The 27541-nt window shown below is 50.2% G+C and overlaps 1 protein-coding gene and 1 non-coding gene across 3 annotated transcripts; both read left to right on the forward strand.

The window, feature by feature from the left end:
• The first annotated feature begins 7153 nt into the window (after positions 1-7153).
• LOC125521269 (BTB/POZ domain-containing protein At1g03010-like) lies at positions 7154-9772 on the forward strand. 2 transcript variants are annotated; one of them, XM_048686332.1, is made up of 4 exons: positions 7154-7450; positions 7549-7615; positions 7686-8915; positions 8994-9772. In XM_048686332.1, exons 1-4 carry the CDS (start codon positions 7353-7355, stop codon positions 9603-9605), a joined length of 2007 nt encoding a protein of 668 aa, XP_048542289.1. In that variant the 5' UTR covers positions 7154-7352; the 3' UTR covers positions 9606-9772. The 2 variants fall into 2 exon arrangements, with proteins under 2 accessions (XP_048542289.1, XP_048542290.1); XM_048686333.1 differs by having other exon boundaries at positions 7156-7450; positions 7698-8915.
• A 6968-nt stretch (positions 9773-16740) lies between these two features.
• Positions 16741-16900, forward strand: LOC125526219. The gene has a single exon (XR_007291630.1). It is a non-coding gene; the product is annotated as a U1 spliceosomal RNA (small nuclear RNA).
• The last annotated feature ends 10641 nt before the right edge of the window (positions 16901-27541 follow it).

Here is a 27541-nt window from a genome sequence, read left to right on the forward strand (position 1 = left end):
TATCATCGCATCCCATCCAGCTATCCTCATCTCAGCCGTTACCTGGCTGGTCTTTGAGGCTTCGCCTTTGATTTCTTCCTAGCCGCCATCGGCTTTCCTCTCTCGGTCTCAACTGCTTCTTGTGTTGGAACTTCACACAAAAACTTTTGCCAAATGGCACGTATCGCACCTCACTTTTCCTCTTTATTTCTCAACCTTGATGTGTATATACTATTCCTTCCCTTCCTAAATATAAGATCTTTTAGAGATTCCAATATATCGGAAATTTACTTTGGTACATGAGAGCATATGCTCCTGCCATAGAAAAAACATTTCAAAATGTCTAAATTTTTTGAACAAAAACTTAACGCGTACATCTCGATATTCTATGTGCACACGCCAAGCTTTGTGAAAACCAGCATTTTCTATGGCTTGTGTAAAAAAGACAAAAAAAAACATCTCGTGAAAAGCCTTTTTAACCACTGATTTTTGTTCTCTTCACACGCGACACAAAAAGTGTCAGTTTTTCACGAAACGACTTTGTGAGTATGTAGAATGTCGAGATGTACGGACACAACATTTTTTGGAAATTTTCGACATTTCAAAATGCATTTAGAGCATATTTAAAAAACCAGAAGCATATGTTCCTGCGTGCCAAAACGTCCCTCTACATACGAAGCAAAATGAGTGAATATATACTGTTAAATATGTCTATATACATCCGTATGTAGTCCGTATTCAAATCTCTAAAAGGTCTCATATTTAAAAATGGAGGAAGTATGATGCTTTTTCACTGACACTTCGCCGTCCGCTAATGATTTCCCGTCCGACTCCGACAGAGACTTCGCAATCACACAACTGTGAAAACGGATCGAATCGCCGACACCCAACGCTTTAGTTAGTCAGTTAAATAACTAAACAGGTTGGTGAGCCGCGTGGCCCACAGAGCAGACCCAATGCGTGCTGTCATGTCAAGCTTTCCATGCCGATTCTGCTGTCAAAGGAACACCTAATCTTGCTTTCGTTTAACTAATTATAAGCCTGCATTTGCCTTTGCTTCTCTTTTGCCTCAAGCCCTATCCTTTTCATCCCTCTTTTCCATTACTTAAACCGGTGGCTTAGTCATGCACCATCATGGACGCATTTGTTTTTTCCGATTCTTCCTTGTGATTAAACGCCGTGTCTGGTCCATGCAAATCCAGCAAGAAATTAATTTCCTATAGCAAGTGTACTAGTAAAATATCAATCCTCTAAATAATTTCGCTCAAAAGAAAGTGAGATATCAATCACATTTTGAATATTATCTTTTCATATATTATTGTAAGAGACTGCCTCTCTAAGTGGAATCGAGATCATTGTTTTTTTCTTTTGATTTGCATCATCATCTTCGGCTTGCATGGACCATTCTTTCAGTCCTCAAGTGTAACAACCGTGTTTTTTGCAACTTCACCATCACGGCAACTTGTTTTTCTAGAGAAAAATATAACTTTAGGTCTCTGCACTGATTGATGCATACTATCATATATTATTAATAAATGATGCTCCCTTTTGTTTTACCGTATTTATTTGTGTTTTATGCTAATAGTTATTTGTGATATTTATACACAGTGGCATCTTCGATTCAAACATTTCTTTTACGATTTCAAGTCTCTGGAATATGCCGATCCTTGTGATTAAATACATTGGGAAATTTTCTTACAAGTCACATTGAGTTATGATCCTACTATGAGATCACTCGAATCAGATACAATTGTTCGAGTAGTTCACCACACGAAGGAGGATTGGAGAGGAAGATAGGAGATCCCAGAGAGAGAGAGAGCCAACAACCAGTTATATGAACTTTCCTTCCTCACAGGCATTAACTCCCCTACAAGACGTCACATCCACATGCCAAATTGTAACTCATGTCGTTGGATTCTAGACACGCAAACCCCTTAGCAGCCCATCATTAGTCTTCACTGGCGCAACCAGTGTGAACACAATAGTCGTTGACGTAGTCATAGTCGGTGGTTGAAGCTGCAGGGCAGATGACTTACCCTCCCCATTCATAATCAGCTTGTCCCCAAGCTGAGACATCCGGGAAGCGATGGAGCAGCTCAGTGTGGTCTTTCCAAGTCGCCAACGTCGTTGGGTGCCCTTCCCACTAGAGCAGAACCTACGATAGATTCGCTCAGCTGCGTCGGTATATGCGATGCTCTAGGATCACAACCGATAGGGGTGCTGTAGTAGGTTCACGCAGCTCCTTGTGCACCTCAACTGTTGGTAGAACCGCCTTTTGCATCTGCGACACATGGATCATAGGGTCGATGGAGCTTATCGATGGCGGATAAAGCTTTTATGAGGTCACGCTAACGCGTTGCAACACCTAGAATGGGCCAAAGTACTGCAATGCAAGCTTTGGATTGGAGCAAGTTACCAAGGACATCTGGGTGTAGGGTTGCAGTTTGAGATTGACTTAGTCCCCAATCGCAAACTCCTTGTCTGAACCCTTGGAGTTAGCCACCATCTTCATATGTTGTTGTGCGCGCTCGAGGTGTTGGCGTAGAAAGTTCGTGGCATGTTGCTTTTCTGCTAGCCAATCAGCTAAATTTGACACTTTGCAGTTCTCTAGGCCATCAAGCCAAAGTGTCGTAGATTGTGTCTGTACAACACCTCAAAGGGGGACTTGACAAACATCGTATATGGCGAGGTGTTGTACCAAAGCTCCGCCGATGCTTATCAAGAACACCAGTTGGTTGATTAGGCATGCACAAAACACCAAACAAAGCTGTGCAAGCACTAGTTCACCCGCTCTGTTTGGCCATTAGATTGAGGGTAATAGGTGGAATTCATGCGAAGCGGGGTTGAGGAAGACACACCAAGTCCTTCCAGGGGGTACTTGTAAACACCTTGTGGCGATCCAACAAAATGTTGCTCGATAAACCATGCAATTTGTAAACATTAGCAAGGTAGGCTGGGGCGACTTGAAAGGCAGTAAAGGGATGGGTGAGGGACACGAAATGTTCATACGTATACAAGTTATCCACCACTATGGAGAGCAATTTAGTCATGTTAAACGAGGCAGTCCTCGACGAAATCCATTGTCACCGTATGCTAAAGGTGTTGTGGCACCTCTAAATGTTGAAGAATACATGGTTAATGCACACACTTGGGCTTGGCTTGCCTGCAGATTGCACACACCTCGACGAATGCGCGGACATGTGTCTTCATGTCGGGCCAACCAAAGAGCAAGCGCTTGCGCTGCTGTGAAGTTCTTCGAGAATCTAGTGCTATACTCTTATGTTGTTGCCCACCCAGACCATATAGTTCTAGCAACATAGTTTGATTTGGGGTCATTACTGACCCATACCACATAGTTCCAGCAACAACGAAAGATGCAAAAAAAAACAGCAACGGTACTACTGGAAAGTACATCTTTTTATTTTGCATCTTTCATTATTAAGGAGGGAGGGAAGGCCTACAGGATCTTTTCACTACTCCCTTGTCCTTAATTTCTCGTTCTTCATGTTGGATAGCAACGATCCTCAAGACTCTAGGGACAGCTGGCCATCGCACTCCCCGACATTCTCAGGCGTATGGGGTTTCAGATGTCAAAACACCTCACCTATGTGTTTTGCATATCGCACTTCTAGCGAGGCTCCTTCAACAATGTCGTTCTGTGTATTGTGCTTGAGGCCGAGATACACAGTGACATATTCATGTACGCAAAAAATGGCATTGACATCGCCATCAAACTGCCATATACATTTTGGTACTGTACTAGTGCTAGCAGTAGGAGCAATATTTTGTCAAGAACCTTTGAACATCGGATTTGTCACTAATGAGACCTAACGGCCCCCGTATCGCTCCCGGCAACACGCGCTGCTCCCAGCCTTAGCTGCCGCTGGCCCTTCCCCTCCTCCCCATCTCACTAGTTACCTCTGGTGGGAGCCGCCGGCTGGTCGCGCAGCCACTGGTGAAGGGGGCAGCGAAGATCTACCCCTGCTGGTGATGAAGGGTCAGGCTCCGAGGCGGCGGCCTCGACGGTGAGGGCGGCGTCCTTCCTGCAACGGGAGGCGCCCGTTGGGCGGCTGGCTGCGTGGGCAGCGAGGGCACATAGGCGGTGGTCATGGCGTGGGGGATACCCCGTTCTACCCCATGGCCAGATCGAAGGCGTCCACCTGATGCTTGTTGCCCATTCCATTCGCTGGTCGGATATACGGCGAGCTTCTCTTCGTGGGATCTGGCGATTAGCGTGGTGGGAGGGAGCTTTGTCTAGGGGATATCCTTGGTCGGCAGCGGCGGCCACGACATCGGCAGTCCTACGGGCGCCGCATCCCTCCTTGGAGGCGATGTTGAGGTACATCTCCCCCACTCCCTTCATTCACCTTGCCCTGGTGAAGACCCCAAATCCTTTGAATTGGGCGGCGACGGCGCAATGGCGTTGTTTCCACCTTGGTGGCGTCATCTTGGGCGGTGGGTTGGAGCGTGTGGTGCAGAGAGCTCGGGTGGTTCCTGGAGGCGGCTCGGTCCTCTTGATCTAAGACAGAGAGGGCACGTCGACAACGGGTCTCTCGGCGGCATGGAGCAGCGGGGTCTCAGCGGTCTCCGCGTGGTGGTGGACGAGCGCAGGGTGGCAGCGCTGTTTGGTGTCGTGGTCGCGTCGACGGCAGGCCTGACAAGGTCGATGCGTCCGTACCTGCTCTGAAGAAGAATCGGTGGAACACGGCGGCGGCGACCTCCGTGAGTGCGTCGGACCGATGTGTGCCCCAGACCCAGTACAAAGCTTAGTTGGGGCCTCCGGCTTTAGATGTTAGGCTTTGGTGCAAGGTCTATTTGGTATTCGGCTCGAACAATCGGCACCCCTTCATCAAGTGGTTATGAGTAGTGACAGATGTTGTCAAAGAAGATGGCTTCTGACTTACTGATGTAGTAGTTTATATGGTCTTTGTGAATAATTAACAATTTTTTGAAAAATGGCACTTTATTACTTAAAATATTTAAGCATTACACCTGGCCTCTACATAACTAAGATGCACACAGCCAAATAAGATTCTCTCACACAAAATAAAAATAAAAAGGTGAACTACAACGAAACATGTAGAGTCCGTATAACGCCTAAAGTGGATGAGGGTCAATCCTTAGATCATGATGCCACCCATGTTGGGTAAAATTATCCCTCGCTGTAGCCTCCAATCATGTACACACCTCCGTAAACAGGTCTCGATTCTCCACGCGTTGTAGAGAGGACCATAAACAAAGAGTCCCGGTACATCTGTAGATAACCTACAACAGAGAAGTACTTTTATCGTTAAAACCTTATCATTTGCACATAGCCAAAGCGACCAAATAATGGCAAGCGCTCCCACCTGAGAAGAGTTCTAAACCTGTGATCAATCCTATGTAACCAATTGTCAAATACATTAGCAACACTACAGGGAGGATACAAGTCAGAAGCTATTTGGATGACTGACCATATAGAACGAGCCAATTTGCATTGGAAGAATAAATGTTTCATTGTCTCCTCATGATGACAAAAGACACATTGTGGGATTCCATGCCAATTCCTATTAATAAGGTTATCTTTAGTAAGAATGACTCCGCAACGAAGATACCATGCAAAGATTTTATTTTTAAGAGGTATCTTCATCTTTCAGATCTTCTTGTTATTAACAACTGGCACATCAGACTAGATTAACACTCTATACATAGAATCCACTGAGAATTGTCCATTCCCATGGAGGTTCCATTGGAATACATCAGACCCATGTGACAATTACACCGTGGACAACCGTTGGAGCAGGATGTTCCATGATTGGAGTCTGGGTCCAATTAAGTCTATTCTGAACATCACATTTGGCGGAAATGATTCCATTACCGTGGCGATAGTATCACCTTTGTGGCACACAATGTTGTATAGAGTCGGATATTGTTCCCGGAGTGTGGCATTTTCTAGCCACTTGTCCTCCCAGAATCTAATTTCCAAGCCGTCCTTAATCGAGAAGGATCCATAGTAGAAGAAATATTTCTTCGTAGTCATTAGACCCGACCAAAAGTGGGAATCCCCGAGCTTTCAATATACTTGGGATATCGCCTTGGAACCCACATATTTCCTCCTTAGAAGGGTTTGCCATACATCATCTTTCGTTAGTAATTTAAACAACCATTTGTCGAGGAGGGCCCTATTCTTAACCTCAAGGTCATGAATGCGCAACCCACCTTGGTCTTTGCGACGGCAAACCACACTTCATTTAGCCAGTCGGTATTTCTTTCTCTCGCTATCTCCTTGCCAAAAGAATCTTGATCGGAAGTAATCTAATTTATGTAAAACTCCTTTCGGTAACTGGAAGAAGGAAATCATATATAATACCATATTACTAAGCACTGAATTTATGAGGACCAATCTTCCACCCAGAGACAGCAGTTTACCTTTCCAACTGCTAAGTCTTTTTTGCAGTCTCTCCTCGACGTGTTTCCATTCAACATTTGTGAGTCTCCGATAATGTATCGGTATCCCCAAATATGTGATCGGAAACTGATCCAACCCGCATCCGAACAGTTCACCGTACAGGTGGGCCTCGTCTTGAGCCTCGCCAAAGCAAAACAATTCACTTTTATCAAAATTGATCTTAAGACCTGAGAGTTGCTCGAATGCTGATAAAATCAGTTTCAGATTTCTCGCTTTCTCGAGGTGATCATCCATGAAGAGAATCGTATCATCGGCATATTGAAGTATAGAGAGAGCACCATCAACTAGATGATTTACTACCCCATAGCGTGCCACTCTGCAAGAAATCCTTTCATTCTATGAGTCTGTTGAAGAAAAGGCCACTTGACTTTGTCATAAGCCTTTTCAAAGTCTATTTTGAGTACCACCCCATTTAACTTTTCCCGGTGTAATCCATGCACTGTTTCATGAAGGATAACAACTTCATCTAGGATGTATCTACCTTGCATAAAAACTGTCTGTAAAGGCCGAACTACATGTTCAACAACCGAATTTAGCCTAATAAAATGGCTCCATGCATCGCCTAGATGCAAAGGCTGGGGTCATCCTTCTATTCGAAGAAGAAAAAAATCAGATTTTTCACTGGCTTTACGGCTAGCACTCCTTTCCGCACGCATTCCCACACCACACACTCTGGACCAACTAGTAGCTAGTAATAATAATCGTAGAAGACATCGGCTTCACTTCACTCTCTGTTTCTCTCTCTCCCCCCCTACAAGACAGAGAGGGCACTCAAGACTGAACCAGAAGTGTTGGACAGGAACACGTAGCTGAGTCTGAGAGAGAAACCCAACATATATAGCACAGCACATCCATTTGCTGCGCCTTGGCTGGTTGCTTGTTTTTGAGTTCCGCGCGTGTGTGCGTGAGAGAGAGACAGAATAAGATGGGCGTGGCGACGGTGACGGAGATGAAGCAGAGCGTGAGCGTCTCCGGGAAGAAGATGTTCCGGGCGAGCCTCAACAATCGGCACGCCAATGAATGGTACGCTAGTAATCGTCTCTGGATTCATCCTCGTTCTTCTCCTACGACCCACGGAACGTGTCCAATTCACACGCCGCTTGCTCCTGTCTGTCTTCTAGGCCTCCCACCGACGTCTCCAGCGACCTCGCCGTCGAAGTCGGCACGTCCAGCTTCGCCCTCCACAAGGTGAGAGAAACCGCCATGTCCATCAGCCGCAACAGAGCTTAAAATGACGTCCTGATGCCCCATGGCATAGCTGCTCGCGCAGTTCCCGCTGGTGTCCCGGAGCGGCAAGATCCGGCGGCTCGTGGCGGAGGCCAAGGACGCCAAGCTCGCGCGCCTCGCCCTCCACGCCACGCCCGGGGGCGCCCCGGCGTTCGAGCTCGCCGCCAAGTTCTGCTACGGCGTCCACGTCGACATCACGGTCGCCAACGTCGCCATGCTCCGCTGCGCCGCGCGCTACCTGCAGATGACCGACGACTTCTCCGACAAGAACCTCGAGCTCCGCGCCGAGGCGTTCCTCCGCGACGCCGTCCTCCCCAGCATCGCCAGCTCCGTCGCCGTGCTGCGCACCTGCGAGGCGCTGCTCCCGGCCGCCGAGGACGCCAACCTCGTCGCCCGCCTCATCGCCGCCATCGCCAGCAACGTCTGCAAGGAGCAGCTCGCGTCCGGGCTGCTCTCCAGGTTGGACCAGAGCGCGCAGCTCAAGCCGGCGGCGGGGATCGTCGAGCTTGACTCGCCGGGGGACTGGTGGGGCAAGTCGGTCGCCGGCCTCGGACTGGACCTCTTCCAGCGACTGCTCTCCGCGGTCAAGTCCAAGGGCCTCAGGCAGGAGACGGTTACCCGGATCCTCATCAACTACGCCCAGAACTCGCTCTACGGGCTCATGGCCTGCAGGGACACGCAGGCCGCCGACAAATGCGGCGGCGTCACGGATACGGACGCCGTCAAGAAACAGCGCGCCGTCGTCGAGACCATCGTGGGCTTGCTGCCGGCGCAGTCCAAGAAGAGCCCCGTGCCAATGGCCTTCCTCTCGGGGCTCCTCAAGACGGCAATGGCGCTGTCCGCTTCCAGCATATGCAAGACCGACCTCGAGAAGCGGATCGGCATGCAGCTCGACCAGGCTATCCTGGAGGACATCCTGATCGCCACCGGGTCCGGCGAGGCGTCGACGGCGGCCGCCGCGCAGCACCACACGCTGTACGACACAGACGTGGTGGCGAGGATCTTCTCGGTGTTCCTCAACCTTGATGAGGACACCGAGGAGGACGGCGGCGGGTGCGGCGGCTTCGACTACGACAGCCCGCGGTCCCCGAAGCAGAGCTCTATAGTCAAGGCTTCGAAGCTGCTGGACAGCTACCTGGCCGAGATCGCGCTGGATTCGAACCTCGTCCCCGCCAAGTTCATCTCCCTCGCCGAGATCCTCCCTGACCACGCCCGCCTCGTCACCGACGGCATCTACCGCGCCGTCGACATCTTCCTCAAGGCACGCCGCCCTTTTCTTTTTCTCTCTTTTAATGTTACCATGAACGTTCATTAATTGGGGTGGCCATGGAACCTGCAGGTGCACCCGAACATCAAGGAGGCGGAGAGGTACCGGATGTGCAAGGCGATCGACTGCCAGCGGCTTACGCCGGACGCGTGCAGCCACGCGGCCCAAAACGAGCGGCTGCCGGTGCAGATGGCGGTGCAGGTGCTCTACTTCGAGCAGATCCGCCTGCGGAGCGCGATCCAGTCCGGCGGAGGAGGCGGCGCCGGCGGCGGCGTCTTCGGCCATGACGGGGCTCTCTTCTTCGGCGGCGCGGCGTCCGCGTCGACGGTCCAGGGCGGCGGCAGCAACATGCGGTCCGGGAGCGGGGTGGGGAGCGGCGCGATGTCGCCGCGGGACAACTACGCGTCGGTGCGGCGGGAGAACCGGGAGCTGAAGCTGGAGGTGTCGCGGATGCGGATGCGGCTGACGGACCTGGAGAAGGACCACGTGAGCATGAAGCGGGAGCTGGTGCGCGTCAACCCGGCCAACCGCCTGCTGCGGAGCTTCGCGCGCAGCTTCGGCAGGCTCAACACGCTCTTCCGGATGCGCCCGGCTGCCGAGCCTGGGTTGCAGCAGCTCGGCGCCAAGGCTACCGCCGACGCCAAGGTGCTCTTCCAGCGCCGCCGCCGCCATTCCATCTCGTAAATAGACCACCGCGCGCCAGCTGATCCGGCGTCTTGCGCGTTCTCGTATGTGTGCATAGCAAGTGATAAAACGCCGTGATTGATCTACTTTTGAGCACTTGTACCCGACTATTTTGTGGGGATTGCATGATATTCTGTTGATAATAGTTTGTCCGTGGGGATTGCATGATATTCTGTTGATAGTAGTAGAACGCTCTTTGCTATGGGCTACAATGCATACGAATCGCGCCAAGGCGCGAGGATGCCAGTCCCAACGTTTTGGTCAAGCAGTTAATGCTAAGTCGGTAGTAATCTAGGTTTAGCATATGCATTCAAATAGTTAAAAAGAAACATTCAATTATGATATGAGTGAGATATAATGATGCTCAATATCGTCATGAGACTATAAGGCAGAATAATTTTAGTGCGTTCATAAGACCACAAAAAATAGCCACTCGATAGAAGTTTGAAACCAAAAGCGCAGCCTTGGCGCAGGGTGCCTATTCCATCAATGTGGTAAAGCAGGTAATGATGAAGTTAGTAGGAAGCACTTTTACAAAAAGTTAATAAGGAGCATAGTTTATCACATGTATTCAATAGGACAGTGGATTTTCTGGCTCAAGAGAAAGAAACATTCACTTTATGAGAATCAAGACATCATCAAGTTCAGCATGGTCATGGAATTCTAAGGCCGCATCTAGTTCAGTTTGTTCATGAGACCACAAAAGCTAATCACTTGACACTAAATTCAATACTAAGAGCATAAACATGCGAGAGCAAGTACTAATAGTAGGAGCATTATAAGTTGCACTTGAGACATACACCAAGTACTACATACAAAACCTGGAAGTGTCTTTTCTTTTCATAGGTACACAACCTTTAGTATATCTCAACCAGAACAAATAAAACAATCTCCTAAGAGAATGTTCTACTGACAGAATGGGTATAGTAAAGTCCCACTGTCACATTGATAGAGAATCATCTTGTTACAAGAGGAAATGCACAATCACCACCTACCAATGGCCATGATTTTGTCTGTTAATCAGTCCACACCTGCAATGAAGGTATAGTAGATCTATAGGACACCAACTGTCTATTTACATAAAGCTGGGTAGAATTATGTATTTGATCAGTCAAAAGGGAAAAAATGAATCATATATTCATATTGTTTAAAAAACTAAACTTTGCATTGTATGATGATATTTGTCCTCCGACTTAATTCCAAGCACTTACTGCCAATCTGAAGACCAAAAACTAAATGAAGCCATTAGGTTTAGACTTTTGTGCTTGCTTTGTGACAATGTTAGTGTAGTTGTGCAAATATAAGATCCATTAAATTCCTCTTATGCATTTTCCTGGAACAAAACAAATATATATAGTTAATTTAGTAGACATAATGGGTTTGTTTTGTTTCTAAAAGCAGAGGTACCCAATAAACAAGGGCCTTTTTCACTACTTTGACCCTTTTAGAAAACTTTCGCACAAAATGAACTCCACACAAAACTATTTTATGATCTGACCCTTTTAGTAACACCACAAACCGTGGCGTTTTTTCTCTATTTAAAAACGCCGAACTAGCTAGCGTTGCTCCATTTCATAAGTAAATGGAAAAATGAGCAAGCTACTTGCAACGCCAACACCCATGGCGTTTCATGCATGGGCACCAACGCCAGCCATGCTTGGCGTTTCCAGCAACGCGAGATACTTTGGCGTTTCTGCCCTGCCACGTAGCTTCCCGACCAGGCCAGCAACGCTGGCTAGCTCGGCGTTTTCAGATAGAGAAGAAACGCTACGGCTTGTGGCATTGCCAAAAGGGTCAGATCATGAAATAGTTTTGTGTGGAGTTCATTTTGTGCGAAAGTTTTCTAAAAAGGTCGAAATAGTGAAAAGAGCAAGGATGAAATGAACCTATTGGCTATGCTCTTAGAAGACAAATGTTCATTTGTAAAACAAATCAAACTATCATTGCACATACAATTGAATGGAGTAATGGTATCAGTTCTCCCATGAGACAACCTAGTGAACAATTAACCATGGACGAAGGGGTAGGGAGAAGAGTAGAAGCATCTGGTATACCTGGAGGTGGTACAGAGATGACTCGGGAGCGAGGTCTTCTTGATGTCGAGGAGCATGGCGTAGCAGCCGCCAATGGTGCTGCTTCAACATGTCCTCCTTCTCATAGCCGCGGTTGTGTCCTGCAAGACACATGAGTTATCAGTTCCTATTTTCACGACATTACCAGATAGAAGGAAGAGAGCACCAAGATTTAATCAACAATTTTATACAACATATGAGAAATACCCCCATGAATCCTAAGAAACAACACATAGATTCTAGCATGACATATTAGTTTATTTTGAAGAGGAAAGGCATCAAACATCCAGCTCCAAGAGAGATTTAGTACAATTCCCGCCTAACGAATAGGCAAATACCAAGCTAATGTGCAAGTGTACACATAATAACACATGACAGAACTATAGAAACATAAAACATGAGCCCCGAACCTATCTATCCTCCATGAGTTACCTTTGTCAGCACCATTTTAAAACCCAGTTGACCAGAAAAATGCTCACTTTGCCCAAAGACAAGAAGCAACTAGAAAAGATGTTGAGAGGGCATTTGGAGTTCTGCAGGCCCTTTTTCAGTTGTTCGTGGACTGATAACCCACAAGTATAGGGGATCGCAACAGTTTCCAAGGGCAGAGTATTCAACCCAAATTTATTGATTCGACACAAGGGGAGCCAAAGAATATTCTCAAGTATTAGCAGCTGAGTTGTCAATTCAACCACATCTGGAAACTTAATATCTGCAGCAAAGTGTTTAGTAGCAAGGTAATATGATAGTAGTGGTAACGGTAGCAAAAGATAACAATAGTAAAAGGTAACAATATGTTTTTGGTATTTTGTAGTGATGATAGCAATAGCGACGAAAAAGTAAATAAGCGAAGAACAATATATGGAAAGCTCGTAGGCAATGGATCGGTGATAGAGAATTATGTCGGATGCGGTTCATCATGTAACAGTCATAACCTAGGGTGACACAGAACTAGCTCCAGATCATTAATATAATGTAGGCATGTATTCTGAATATAGTCATACGTGCTTATGGAAAAGAACTTGCATGACATCTTTTGTCCTACCCTCCCGTGGCAGCGGGGTCCTTACGAAAACTAAGGGATATTAATGCCTCCTTTTAATAGAGTACTGGAACAAAGCATTAACACATAGTGAATACATGAACTCCTCAAACTATGGTCATCACTGGTAAGTATCCCGATTATTGTCACTTCGGGGTTAACGGATCATAACACATAATAGGTGACTATAGACTTGCAAGATAGGATCAAGAACTCTCATATATTGATGAAAACATAATAGGTTCAGATCTGAAATCATGGCACTCGGGCCCTAGTGACAAGCATTAAGCATAGCAAAGTCATAGCAACATCAATCTCAGAACATAGTGGATACTAGGGATCAAACCCTAAAAAAACTAACTGGATTACATGATAAATCTCATCCAACCCATCACCATCCAGCAAGTCTATGATGGAATTACCTACGCACGGCGGTGAGCATCATGAAATTAGTAATGGAGGATGGTTGATGATGACGATGGCGACGGATTCCCCTCTCCGGAGCCCCGAACGGACTCCAGATCAGCCCTCCCGAGAGGTTTTAGGGCTTGGCGGCGGCTCTGTACCATAAAACGCGATGAATTCTTCTCTCTAATTTTTTTCTCCCCAAAACGCAATATATAGAGTTGGAGTTGAAATCGGAGAGGCACCAGGGGGCCCACGAGGTAGGGGGCGCGCCCTAGGGGGGCAGGCGCGCCCCCCATCCTCGTGGACATGTGGTGGGCCCCCTGGCCTTCATATTTTGCAGGTATTTTTTATATTTTCCAAAAATTTGCTCCGTAAAGTTTTAGGTCATTCCAAGAACGTTTGTTCCTGCACATAAATAACACCATGGTAATTCTGCTGAAAACAGCGTCAGTCCGGGTTAGTTCCATTCAAATCCTGCAAGTTAGAGTCCAAAACAAAGGCAAATGTGTTTGGAAAAGTAGATACGACGGAGACGTATCATGGACCTGCTAAACAATGGGATCTGGAAACCTTGTGGGAGGTGATGACATGTTGTGTGATCAACTGATCATGCACAACATGACCGTCGAGGATGAACGTGATGATGCTGTCGCAACTCTGGAATTTGAGAACATCGGTGATCATATCCAACTTCCAGACCAGAATCCAGCACATTTGAAGAGTTTATTCAAGTGCATTAACAAATTCGACATTGACCAACTCACAAGCAGTTGAAGGAAGATCTAATTGAGCATCAGTGGACGGTGAAAGAGGAAAATGTTGGAATGTAATATTTGAAATTCTTTAAATTTGTACTAGTGTTGCATGCGACTATTTGATTGTGTGAACTTGGAAAAAAAATGAGGAAGGCTGTATGTATGCGGCTACGATTGGATGGCTGCCTCCCGCATCCATGTCCACGGACAGACCCCCTCCCCCTGTCCGTGGACGGACGCGGGAGGAAATTTGCGGGTCCAGCGTGCACCCTTAAACTGGACACCGCATTTGTCCTGTCCGCAGACACGGATGCGGGAGCCAGTCATCCAAAGCCGTCCACATACGGCCAATTGCGTTCGGGAAGAATTTTAACGAAAATGAACAAATTTGATGCATATTTGAACACATCGGACAATATTCATTTATACTTTGATATTTTTTGAAACCGAATGGTTTTCATTTAAACCGGAGTAAATTCATTACATTTAGACATATTAGACCGGACTCTAAATCTAGGCTAAAATGACCACCGGCACCCCGTTACCCATCTCCGGCCAGCCATGAGCCCCAGAAAATGAAGCCCCGCCTCCTCCGCAACCATGAGCGTCAGAAAGTGAAGCTATCCGCCTCCATGTCGCCGGCAAGCGGCTAATCGGCCGATGATGTTGAGCCCACCAAGCTTGGCTTCAATGGGAGGGGAGGAGCCGTGACCTTCATGGGATACAAGTGTTGGCGACCTCCCATGCGCTACTCTTCCTTGCTGCCGGCGGTCCTCGTGGACGTGCGAACTTCATGGTCAGGGCGGCGGGGCGCGGCCAAGCTGGCGACCTCGTCTTCATCCTAGCTCTTGTTGAACACTTCATCTGCCATCTCGTCAATTTCTCGTCTGGCGTTGGCGGTACCGCTAGCGGCCGCGGCAGATGTCACGGGCGTAGCGATAGGACTTGAACATCGCCTCTTGCTCGGGCATGTCCACGTCCAGTGTGATGGCCGTGCCGGCGGCTAGTAGCTCCTCCGCGCGCCAGTGCTTGTCGAGGAGGCAGAGGTTGTAGGTCTGTCTGCGTTTGCTAAAAAGCGCCTTCCCACTCCATCACCATGTCCATGTAGTGAGCACGAGCCTTGCCCATGGTGATGTCGGCATTGGCCGACGCGAATGATGTCGTTGCTTGTCATCGGTCGCCTCTACCATAGGCGCGTCCGCAGCACTAGCCTATGGTGAAATCGTCTGTTTGGTGCCCTTCCAGCCAGCCGCAATGGCGGCGATCTCCTCCTTCTGTTCGTACGAGTGGTCGTCCCACAAGGCTTTGGAGCTTGAAGAGGACATGGAGAATGTGGTGCGGAGAGGAGACAGAGAGCGAAGGAGGGTGGATGGATTCAGCTGTGTTGTCGGCCTGGGGGTTAAATAGTGGGAGGAGGGCAAGCCAGGCGACGAGGTCCCTAATGGTGGGCGGCAGACGGATAGACGGGTACATCAAAGTAGGTTCATTGTTAACCACATACGTTTAATGAAGGGAGGCTGATGGACCGGAGCCGTTTGAATACTGACAAACATGGCGTGCACCTGGAAGCGGCGTGGCGGCGCTCTCGACCGGCGCGCCGCTTCACTGCCGGCTCCTGTGAGCGATCACGTTCACTCTGGTCCGGCGTGAATGCGGCGCTGACCAACATTGGGCAAGAAAGCGCGCGGACCTGAGAGAGAGGGTTTAGGTGGGCCAAGTTAGTCAGAGTCCTCGATTTATGGGAAAAGGTGCATTCAGACCGGTCAGCAGACCCATAAAGGACCACTTTAGATGGCAAAAAAACGTCCAGACCTCATGGTCTAGACGGTTGCGGACGTTTTGAGAGTCGTCGTAGATGCCCTAACAAGAGTAACTAGTCAAGGAGCGCTCCTTCGGGAGCCTTCCCAATGATCACATGGGGTGGGCTGAGAGCGCGCCACTCTCAGCCACCGTCACGTGTCGCGCTCTGGACGCTCCCTTCAAATTTTTTTCCCGCACGCTTTTCTGCTTTTAGATGTTTTTTTCCGATTGTTTCCATTTTTCGGTTTTTCATCGGTCTTTCTTAGCTTTTCGACAAGAAATAATTTCGGGGATTTTTTTTGCGCGGATAAACACGTTTATTTTCGTGAGAGGTATCATTTTGCTTCCATGAGAGGCATAGTTTTGCTTCCACGAGAGGCACGGCTGTGCCTCTCGAAAACGGCTTTCGGAAAGTGGAAAAAACATGCTCCCGGTCCGGGTTTTTTCATAAAAAAAGTTCATCAAGATCTATTAACATGAAATATAGTTTTGAATATGTCGACGCGCGGAATCCAACGGTGAAAACGGTTTCAGATTTGGATGCACTGTTTAAAAGATAAAATATTTTAGATAAACGAATTTACGAAAAAAAAGAAAAACTCCCAAATTAAAAAAAGTACTCTTCAATTCGTGATTTCGTGCCCTAACACAAAACAACTTAACGAAGTACGCTGCGGCCTAGGAGAAAACGAAAAGCGTAGATCGAGGGTTCGTGTTGGCCTGAATTTTAGTAATCGAAACGCTATCGAATCAAGCAACCGTTTCCAATTCAAATTCGGCATCGATGTCGTGCATGATGGAGACTTATATACAAGTTGCAGCTTATTGGGCCGATTAATATAAACTACACGGTGGGCCTGAGTTAGCAGGTTTGTGGCCCTAATAATTTCCAAAGACACGGCATTAGCGCCCAGCTTTCAATTACTCAAAAAAAAAAACCACCCAGCTTTCAAGAAGCCACCAGAACTTGTACTCACGTTTAGTCCCACATCGAGGACTCGGGCATTGTCGGGAGCTAGAGCCGACTATTTAGACGCCACGCAGGGCTTCCTTGGAACTCACTTACCTGGACGTGGTCAACGAGAGATCAAGAAGTCTCATGGCCTAGATCGGTGGCCTACATTGCACCTTGTGAGCGCGCACTGCTTTATCATCTTCCTCTGGAAGAGTGGACGTCATAATTTATGATAGAGGGGGTACGCGTTCGCGCGGCCCTTGCCAACACTTAACAAAAAGATTATCTATCGTGCAAAGATTTCAGTAACAATGATGATGCAACAACAACAGATGAGCATACATAATTCATTCTCTAAATATTACCTTCGGGAAAGTGGACGTCATAATTTATAATAGAGGAGGCACGTGTCTGCGCGGCCCCTACCAACTCTTGAATTCAAAAAATATATAAACCAAAATCCAGCAAATAAAGTTGCTAACAAATGCACAGATTACAAATAATCTGTGCACCAAAGCTAAGCAGATGTATATATGAGCTTCAACGCCTGCAACTGATGCAAGTTCACTTCAAATCTGATGCAAGTTCACTTCAAATCGAACCAGTACTTTTAGGTGTAATTCTAGAACATATTAATTGGCATTTCCAAGGAACATAATCCAGTGCTCAACAATGGCTGCGGTCTCCTTTTCCTAGACCTCATGAGCGGTGAGCCGGTGACCGATAGCCGTGCGGAAGACAGGAAGCTATGTCCTGCCCAGTTGAACCATATGCTCGTAGCTGTTAGGTTGATCTTTCCACCGAGTGAACTCAACGGCCCATCGGGCCCTGATCAGGGGCGCCCAATCGTTCTATGGTTGGTGGGCCCCTGTGACCTGCGATATATAAAGAGGTGGGAGCCAGGGCGCACGGTACGAGGTTCACCGTGCCGCCAGACTTCCTACCGATATCCCCTTCCGATTTAGGGCAATCGCAGTGCTCACGGGAAGCACCACTGCCACCTCTCCATCTCGATCTCTCTGCGATCACCGGTCTCTACATCACCATGGCCAGCTCTGGATCGAGCTTTTCCGCACCCAAGGAAGGTAGGTTACCGGAAAGATCTAGCCTACCACGATCCAAGTGGGTCTATCAGTAGCAACATTGATAGGATTAATTCATCTGGCAGAAACAGCGCATTATCCAACTACGAATTGTTCTTAGGACGCCTGGACCAAAACTTTGATGCCCACATGAAAAGGCTTGCGATGCTGAAGGCTTTTCCAAATCCTGAGCGGATGTCCGCAATCAACTCACGGACTTCTCTGATGGTAGTAGCCACCAGTGGCTCCCCTACCGCTTTCTTCCGATTAGCCACCAGCTGAGCTGTTCCTATAAAGTGCAAGAAATGCTCAGGCAAAAAACCTTGGCCATGGTCCTTGAGACATGTTAGAAGTTAATACCACTAGAGCAAAGATCACCTTGTTGGGCAGAGGTTGCCAGCTGGCGAAGTTGAGCGTCAGCTGTATGAACAATGCTAAATGAACTCCTGACAACCTTATTCAATTCTTGACTGGTCTAGAGAATGATAATATTATTAGTTATCCATAAATTATTCCCCTATTAAGGAATTTGTGGTCTTTCACACAACATAGTAGCAATGTATATTGCAAAAGTTGTCAGCATGTGCACACAAAGTTGTGATCTAGTGCTCTTGAGAGAGAGAAAAGGCAGCATCTAGTAATCAGAATACAAGCTTAGAAAGAGTCATGTCAGTGGATGGCAGATACAGCAAGTGAACAGTATCTGAAAGTAACTACCATAGCCAAAGTGTTAATTACTTGCCTTAGGTCGCTGAGATCAACACTCAAATCACCGATCTCCTTTCCAACTTGTCTCACTGAAGCCATAGTTTCAGGAAGCTTCTCCCTTGTGAGATCAAATGACTTTTCAAGAGACTCTGCTGCCCTCTTGCAATCCTGAAAATGTTTAGCATATCCATATCCATAATTGTTACATGTTCCCTGATGTAGGGTAGAACCCTAGTGACCCGATCTTTCACGAAAGGAGCGGATCCCGCGAAGAACGCGAAGAACACAAGGAGGGAAACGAGGGGAACACAAGAGAACACTCAAACCAACAAGAATGATCACACATGCGCTAGATCCATGAACACAAAGGAAGATACAAGATCCAAAATCAACAACGGACGATACAAGAGGTAACCGGTTCTTCTCCGTGAGGAGGTCTTGAATCCACAAGGGGATCTTCTCCGCAAGGAGGTCTTGAATCCAAGGTGGATCTTCTCCGAAGAGGGGCCGCGGTCTCTCTCAAGGAGTAGATCCGATATGGATGAACGTAGCTCTATCTCTCAAATGAACTATCACAACGCTAACCTTAGAAAGGAGGTGGAGGTGGTCTATTTATAGTCTTAGCCACGAAGGGGTAAGTGGGAGAGGGGTACAAGGCCAAAGGCCCGCAGCTGCACACAGGCAGGTACTGGACGACCGGTGGGGGTCGGACGTCCGATGGCTCAGGACGTCTGGCGCGCGTCGGACGTCCGCTGATTCTTCTCGGGACAGGTGGCACCGGATTTCCGGTAAACGTCGGATGTCCGGTGCCTGGGACTTGTCGGACGTCCGGTGTCGTCGGTCGTCCGACGGCTGTAGAGGGTCGGACGTCCGGTGGCTTCCGGTCGTCCGGTCGCTGAAGACTCTGGAGCTCCTTCTTCTTCCGTCTTCTCTTCCAGGCTTCCCTCGCGGATGGTGTAGGTGTTCCTTGGCGCTTGCACTCCTCCTCGTCATCCGTGAAGTTCCGACAATACCTATGCATGCACACGAGGGGGGTGTCAAGTAGTATACCATCCTCGAAAGGGTCAAGTGAGCACGTGTAAAGGAGATGATTCACCTTTATGTATGTGAAGTAGATGTCACACGTGTCACTTCCCAAACAGACTCTTGACATGGTGATGTCCATAGGATGCTCTGCATCATTTCCCTTTTAGAATTTTAAGTTCTACCGAATGGATCAACCTACCAACATGGAGGGAACCGCCGAAAAGAATATGAAGCTGGCAGATATTGCAACCTACACAAGATAGTAACTGTGATCAGCAGAAACAGTAGGTTCCTGAAACATGTACTCCCGGACTAAGCATAGACGCTGCAAGCACAAATTATAGATGGGAGCCAAATTGTCCAGAATAAACCTGGCAGGACTGGGTACTTCTTATAAGAGCCAAATTGAGCACCTGCGCATCTAGAAAAACCCAAATATGCATAGATATCATTTACGGACTGGGTCAGTGACTGAATTTTCTGCAACTTAACTTGCGGAATGCTGTTTTCAGATTGGCAAACGGAGAGCATTTGGCTTCCGTTTTTTCGCGCAGGGAGGACTTTTGACTTCTTTGATATGTCAAATAAAAACTTAAAAAATCAAACGTCTAAAGTCATTAATATTCAGTGTGATTAGAGTACAAAAGTTCTAGATATTGATATATTCTCCGTAGATTATAGAGTGATTTGTTCAAACCGAGTAAGTTTTCCACCCTAAATCCTGCTTTAAAGGAGACCCGTTAGGCACAAAAACATAAGCTGGTTACGAATCCGGACGTGCCATGCCTTCATTATTTTAGTGCAGTAACACTAGTCTACCACAGGACGTGGATTTTTAGAATATCTGCACCCGGGACCTGCTATCCTAACTGTCCAATATTGCTTTAAGATCTGTGCAACACAACTAACTTTCTATCTGAAATTTTTTCTTTTTTGTTTCTCTCGCATAAAACATGTTTTAAATATGAAAGATTTATCCTACATTCTAGATAGAAAGCTTTGCCACGCTGAAAAGGTTTGAACTTCAAAACATGTTTTATGTGAGAGAAACAAAAAAGAGAAATGTGTTTGCACGAATCGTGAAGCGTAGAATGGATGGCTAGATAGGAAGGACCTGGTGCAGGTGTTCTATTATATATTTTCGGCCTACCACATGCAATCAGCTGAGTGAGTGGCTTTGGATAAAGCGGCCCCGGTTCCAGCGGACACTCGTTGGGTTAGGAGCTTGATATGAGCTTTAAAATGCGGAGCACAGGGCAGGGGGCCGTACCGCGGAAGCAGCGACGGAGAGGACGAGGAGGCCGCCGCCGTCTGGGCGTCGGACAGAGGCGCGCGGGGAGGGCGCGGCCACGGAGGCGAGGCGCAGGCTCGAAGCATCCGGGGAGGCAGCCGAGAGATTCTTCGTGGCAGCTCTGCTGGACCTGGACCCGAGCAGGAGACGGCCGTGCGGGCGGAGGAGGCAGGCGGAGGTGGTCGGGAGCTTGGGGTTTGGGGCTTCGGCATGGGGAGGAAGAGGAAGGGACAACATTTGGTAGTCGCGAGTCCGAGGGATGGAAACGGAAGCGGAATGTACTGTAATGCCAAACGGAGGCAGGGCTCGTTTTGATAAAAAATATACATATACACATATTACTATGGGGCGACGCTAGGCGTCATCCGACTGATTTCTCACAGAAATCAGCCGGGTGGTGAGCCTTTGGATCAAGCCCAATCAAGCATCTAGCATCGGCTTAGCCTCACGATCGAGTCTCCCTTTCGGCTGAAACATGCAGGCCACCAGCCTCAGCATTGTCACAACTCACAACGAACATCCTCGGCCATGCCCAACGCGGTTACAACCAAGCATCCCACAGCGTCCGCATCAACGAGCATGTTATTAAAGCACCGGCCATGTTTGCGCAGCACTGACCAAGTTGCCGCATCACCAGCTATGTTGTCGAAGCAACGGCCGCAACAACTAGCATGCTGCGGTAGCGCCGGTTATGTTGCCGCAGCACCGGCGAAGTACCGGCCATGTTGCTACAGCCCCGACAAAAGCACCGGCCATGTTGTTGAAGCAGCGGCCGCAACAACGAGCATGTTGCGGAAGCATCAGCCATGTTGCCGCAACACCGGCCATGTTGTCGAAGCAGCGGCCGCAGCAACGAGCATGTTGCGGAAGCACCGGCCATGTTGCCGCAGCACCGTCCATGTTGTCGAAGCAGCGACCGCAGCAACGAGCATGTTGCGGAAGCACCGGCCATGTTGCCACAGCACCGTTGAAGCAGCGGTCGTAGCAACGGGCATGCTGTGGAAGCACCGAGCATGTTGCCGTAGCACCGGCCATGTAGTCGAAGCAGCGGCCACAGCAATGAGCATGTTGCGGAAGCACTGGCCATATTGTCGAAGCAGCGGCCGTGACATTAGGGAATCCGGTAAGCTCGCAACATCGGTCATGTTGCCGAAGTTGCGTCCGCAACATAGGAGATGTTGTGACCCGGCGAGCTCGGAGCACCGGCGCCCGGCAGCACCGGTCATGTTGCCGAAGCACTGGTCGTGTGATTGCTTACAGCGTCCCCACCACCTGCTGCATACAGTGGTCGCCTGCAGCGGCGCCCATCTCGGCTTGCAAAAGCAGCGGTGACATTGTCGGCGGCCTTATAAGGATAGCTCATAGCGTTGGCACTTGAGGGCAGCAGGTTTGCACTAACGGTTGCATTTACAATGGCGGATGGGTCAATTGACAATTGCAACTAGCGAGAGACCGAGAAAGAGAGAGAAGCGTGAGAGGGACATAGGGGAAGAAGAGACAACGACTCAAGCAGTGGGCAGATAAAACGAATGGAAAAAAAAGTCGGGAAAGGAGACAAGGATAAACCAGCCTGGGACACGTGCCAAACGCTGGAGGCGACGGACGCAATCGCTGGGATCAGCCGGCTGAATCAAAATGTTTTCCTAGTAATATACTACTTCCTCTGTAAACTAATATAATAATATTTAAATCACTATTTGGTATTTTAAACGTTCACGGAGGAGTACATGTTTGTAAATTTTCATTATGCAGGAGGGTTCGCCTGGAGAGTAAAGGAAACGAAAAGGATCTCGAGGAGAGAGCCCGCCCCCCTCCTCCCCCTCCCGCGCCGCCGGCCGCTCCGGCAGCGGCGGCCACCCACGCCCTAGCCCCTACTACCGACCGTCGGGGATTCCGCCCCTGGCCATGCCGCGCTACTCCCATGTGGGGGCCCCGGCCTCGCCGACCGTCAGCCTCGCCTGGAGCACCCCAGAGAAGGGGGAGATCCGGGCTGCGTCCAGCGGTCCGTCCCAGGTGCCGGAGACCCCTGCCGCCCTGTCGCCGCAGATCTGTGCCTCGGCCTCGTTCTCCCCGTGCGAATCTGACGCAGATTGGCATGCTGCGGCCTCTATCCCGGTGGACAACTCCGTGCCTCCCCAGTTTGGGGGCAATCGCCTCAAATCCATTGTGGTGATGTCGTCCCCCCGAGTTCGGCTGGCGGATAGAGGCATTGAAGATGGCATTGAAGATGGCCGGACGCTTCATAAATCCCGCAAGAACCGGCGCACGTGCTCTGATCCAGCGGGCTCCGGACGGATCCGTAAAAAGCTCTCCTCTCCCCGTCGCCATCGCCACAACTCCGTCCGCGAGGCCTTTTTAAGCAGGTTCAAAGGTCTCTATTTCCGATGCCTTAGCACTTGCCATCGTATGATAGATTGTAGAGACCCCCTGCGCTGCATCATCTGCAAGCGGCAGGGGCACTACAGCTGGGAATGCCCGCAAAATCCACGCAACAAGAGAGGGCGGGCTCTGCTAGAGAGCGGTTGGGTGATCTTGGGCGCCCGGTCTCCCTGCCCGCGGCTCCTCGCCACCACTGACACCTCCACCTCTGCTGCCCGCCCCTCACCACCCCCTGTGGCCATGGAGCTCGCACCGGCCATCGACCATGCCCGTCACCCGCGCAACAGCCAGAAGGTCATCGCCTCCACCCCTGCAATGGACCACCAGGTGTTCCTGCTGAACCAACACGCCGTCGTGATCACCGCGGTGGGCGTTGGAGAGGGAGCTCAAGATCCCGTCCCACCTGCTGAGAGTGACCGCCCATGACCCCGAAGACTTCTTCATCTTCTTCAACCTACCGGCGCACAAGGACCTGGCAATGCGGCACGACTCGCTCACCGTCGATGGGGTGTCGTTCCTGCTCGAGCCGTGGCGAGAGGACGCCCATGTTGTGCACCAGAAGTGGATGCTGCACGTCCGGGTGGTCATCGAGAAGCTTCCCATGCAGCTCTAGACGCTCGAGGGCGCCGTGGAGGCCATTGGAGACAAGGTGATCGTCGACCGCCTCGACAGCCGGACCTTTGAGCGCGTTGACACTAAGCTTTTCGCGTCCTGGGTCTAGGTCTGGAACCTCTCCCTCATCCCGACCAAGTGCACGATCTGGAAGCATGCGAGGGGGCGGGCCGCATGGAGGAGATGCATGGCTACTCGCCACCGAGCCCCCCCCCCCCCCCCCCCCCCGCCAAAGCTGCTGCAGTACGACCTGCTCTTGCATGTCGACAGTGCTGAAGATTGGACGCCGCTCTCGCCGCGCTCCTCGCACTCGCCGCAGAGAGGCCTCCCCTCCGACGACGATGATGAGGATGACCGGCCATACCCCCGCATCGACCCTGGGGTCTCGACCATGCGCGTCGAGGATGGGCGGCCCGCGCAGGCCCCGGCGCCCCTGCTGCGCCCGCTGCCGCGCGTCACCTCCTCCGGCTGCAAGGGGATGCCGTTGGGTGGCGCACGCAGAGAACATGACGGAGATGACCCGGGCTACCACCGGCGCTCATGGAAGGACACGCTGCTAAGGAGGGGGCGCGCGGGCGACCATGGCAAGGCGTCCGCGGCCAGCACCAGGCACCGCAGCCGCACCCCGGTGTTGAGGCACCGCCAATGTGCACCTGGGGACCGGTAGCTCGAAGCCGGTGCATGCAAACAACCCGCCCGAGAGCGCGCCCCTGGCGGATCGAGGGGCAAGAGCAGAGAGGGCGCCTGCCCATCTGCCTCCTGAGGCAAGGAGCCCGCCAAGGAGAGGCTGCAGCACCGGGGCAGGGGGGCTGTGTCCCTTCTCGCCCCGCCACGCAAGCTACACCGTGACGCTGCATCCTCCTCAACCACGCCGGCGGACGATCCAGTGGCTGAATTCTTTGAGGGGGCCAAGAAACAGCTGACTTCACCCAAGCGCCCCGACGCCGTGGCTTCGGTGCTGGACGAGGTGATCGCGACCAAGTTGAACAAGCCTCTCAATTTTGGTGACGAAGACGGAGCCAGCGAGGAGTCTCTGGACATGGAGCCGGCGCTGTCCCTGGCACGCCACACCCCCACCACCACGACCTCACACGCGCTCCAGCTGGGGGCCATGACCAGGCAGGTGACCGAGCTGTAGCTTGGAGGTGGCAGTGGAAGCGAGGTTCCGCGGCCACCAACCCTCCCCTTCTTCACCAGCGTGCCTACTCTGGTGGTCAGCAAGCCTCCAGCAAGAGACAAGCCCCCCCCCAAGACCAGAGCGCCCAGTGTTCCAGTCTGGGCCAGCGCTTGCCAAGCAAGCAACCCGTCGTCAGTGCCCCACGCGCAGAGAGCAACGTTACGCCTCGTGCATGGCCTCGGGGTCCTGGGATCGAAGTAGAAGATGACGGTGGCTGCGGCTGAGGCGCTCATCCTCCGTTTCGACGAGCCTCTGATAGACGATGGCATCATCGCGATCGCGTGGCTGACCCGCCTGGATGCCCAAGCCCTCAAGGCAGCTACTGGCATGCTTGGCCCTGACGGAGAGGCCTCCGGCCGTCCGGTCTCCCCATGTTAGTTCACCACTATAGTCGACAACGACCAACCATGGGCTGGATGAAGTTAGGTTGTAGTATGTTTGCCTTAGGGCTCGCGAGTTGTAACAGTAGCTGGGCATGGTTGCTAGATGTTTGCCAGCGGGGTTATTGGGCCTATTGGTGGCTGCCGGCAACCCCCGGATGGTAGGATTGTGTACTCGCCTCTATTTTCAGTAAAACGTAGTCGTCGTCGTCCATGTCGGGCTCGTCTCCATGGCCAGCCTCTTGCGAATGATCTTGGTTCGAAATGACTAGCACAACCTGCCTGATCATGAGCTGCAATGTCTGGGGCCTAAACAACCCCGCTCGATGCTCTGTAGTGCAAGACACTGCAAACACACACCGCCTCACCATTCTTTGCATTCAGGAGACCAAGCTTGAGGAGTGGACAGCCGCGATTGCTAGGGAAGTAGGGGGCAGAGACTTGATGAATGCATCGTCTTGCCAGCTAATGGCACAAGAGGAGGCGTTGCCATCTTCTAGGATTCGACCTCGGTCTGAATCCAGTCCCATGTGATCGGCGAGTTCTCCATCACGGTCAAAGTTTCAGTCCTCTCCTCAGGGTCTAGTTTTTGGCTGACAACGGTCTATGGTCCATCTGAGGGGGTGCGAAAGGATAGTTTTCTGGCTGAACTAGTGAGAAGCGCCCCTCCCCAAGGCGAGCCCTGGATCCTCAATGGTGATTTCAACATTATCTAGGAGACCCGCGACAAAAACAATAGCAACATAAATAGGAGGATCATGGGAAAATTTAGAGCGGCAATCGTCGCCGGTGAGCTAAGAGAGATCAAATGCGAAAATGGGTGTTTTACATGGAGTAGCGAACGCCAGGACCCAACTCTTGTGAGTATAGATAAGTTTTTTTGCACAGTCGAATGGGATGGCATGTTCCCTGATTTCATGCTGCACGCGGCTTCCACCTCATGCTCGGATCACTGCCCGCTGCTCCTCGTAGCAGCTGCAACCCCTCGCTAGGCGCCGCGGTTCCGTTTCATTCTAGCCAAGGTTCCCTTGTTTTCACGAGACTGTAGAAAGAGCATGGCAACGCCCAGCCCCAACAACTTGTGCTTTCGCTCGCCTGAACATTAAGATGCATCGGGTAGCCAGAGACCTAAAAATTTGGAGTAAATAGTTGTTTAGTGATGCAAAAGTACAACTGTAGCTGGCAACGCTGGTTATGCTACGCCTGGACATCACACAAGAACGCCGGCCCCTCACAGAGGGAGAATTCCACCCGCGAAAGCTTTGGAAACTGTGAATCCTAGGGCTAGCGGTGGTGGAGAGGGCTCGGAAATGCCAGGCATCTAGGATAACATGGCTGCGAGCAGGCGATGCCCAAACGGCCTTCTTCCAGGCCAAGATCAATGTCAGGCGGAAAAAACTTCAGTCACTCATTGCAAGGACCGGCTGGAGTTGCCACAACTCATGATGAAAAGGATGAACTAGTCCACAGACATTTCGATAGATCTTTAGGGACTAGACAGGGCCGAGCCAGCATAATTGATTGGAGCTACATCGACATGCCATGGGTGCAAGGAGGCGGGCTAGACAACCCTTTCATCGAGCATGAAGTATGGCAAGCAATCAAACAATCGCCGGAGAAATCACCTGGCCCGGACGGGTTCTCCGGCGTTTTCTTCAGAACTTGCTGGCAAACCATAAGGAGGGATATCATGGAGGTTTTCCATCAGTTCTACCACCTCGCCGGAGGAAATTTCCAGATGCTCAACACAACTGTTGTAGTGCTACTTCCAAAGAAAGATAGCGCCGCTACAATCACCGACTACAGGTCCATTAGTCTGATACACTCCATAGCAAAACTGATCCCGAAAGTGCTCTCCCTCCACTTAGCTACGGTGATTCAAAACTTGATCTCTCCGCCGCAGACGGGTTTCCTCCGAACCAAATGCATACATGACATCTTCCTCTACATGCAAAACTGCGTCAAGTCCCTCCACGCCAAGAAGACTCCGGTCCTGCTACTCAAATTAGACATCTCAAAGGCCTTTGATAATGTGTCTTGGGATTATCTGCTAGAGATGCTTCAACAGCTAGGTTTTAGCGCACGATGGCGAGATTGGATTGCTCTCCTCCTCTCCACCTCCTCGTCGACCTTCCTGCTCAACGACATCGCAGGGCCAAGGATTAGACACCGCAAGGGGCTGCGGCAGGGTGACCCTCTCTCGCCGCTCTTATTTATCCTAGCCATTGATCCACTACATAGAGTGCTCA

Source organism: Triticum urartu, chromosome 7, assembly GCF_003073215.2.
Source record: "Triticum urartu cultivar G1812 chromosome 7, Tu2.1, whole genome shotgun sequence".
Lineage (NCBI taxonomy): Eukaryota > Viridiplantae > Streptophyta > Magnoliopsida > Poales > Poaceae > Triticum > Triticum urartu.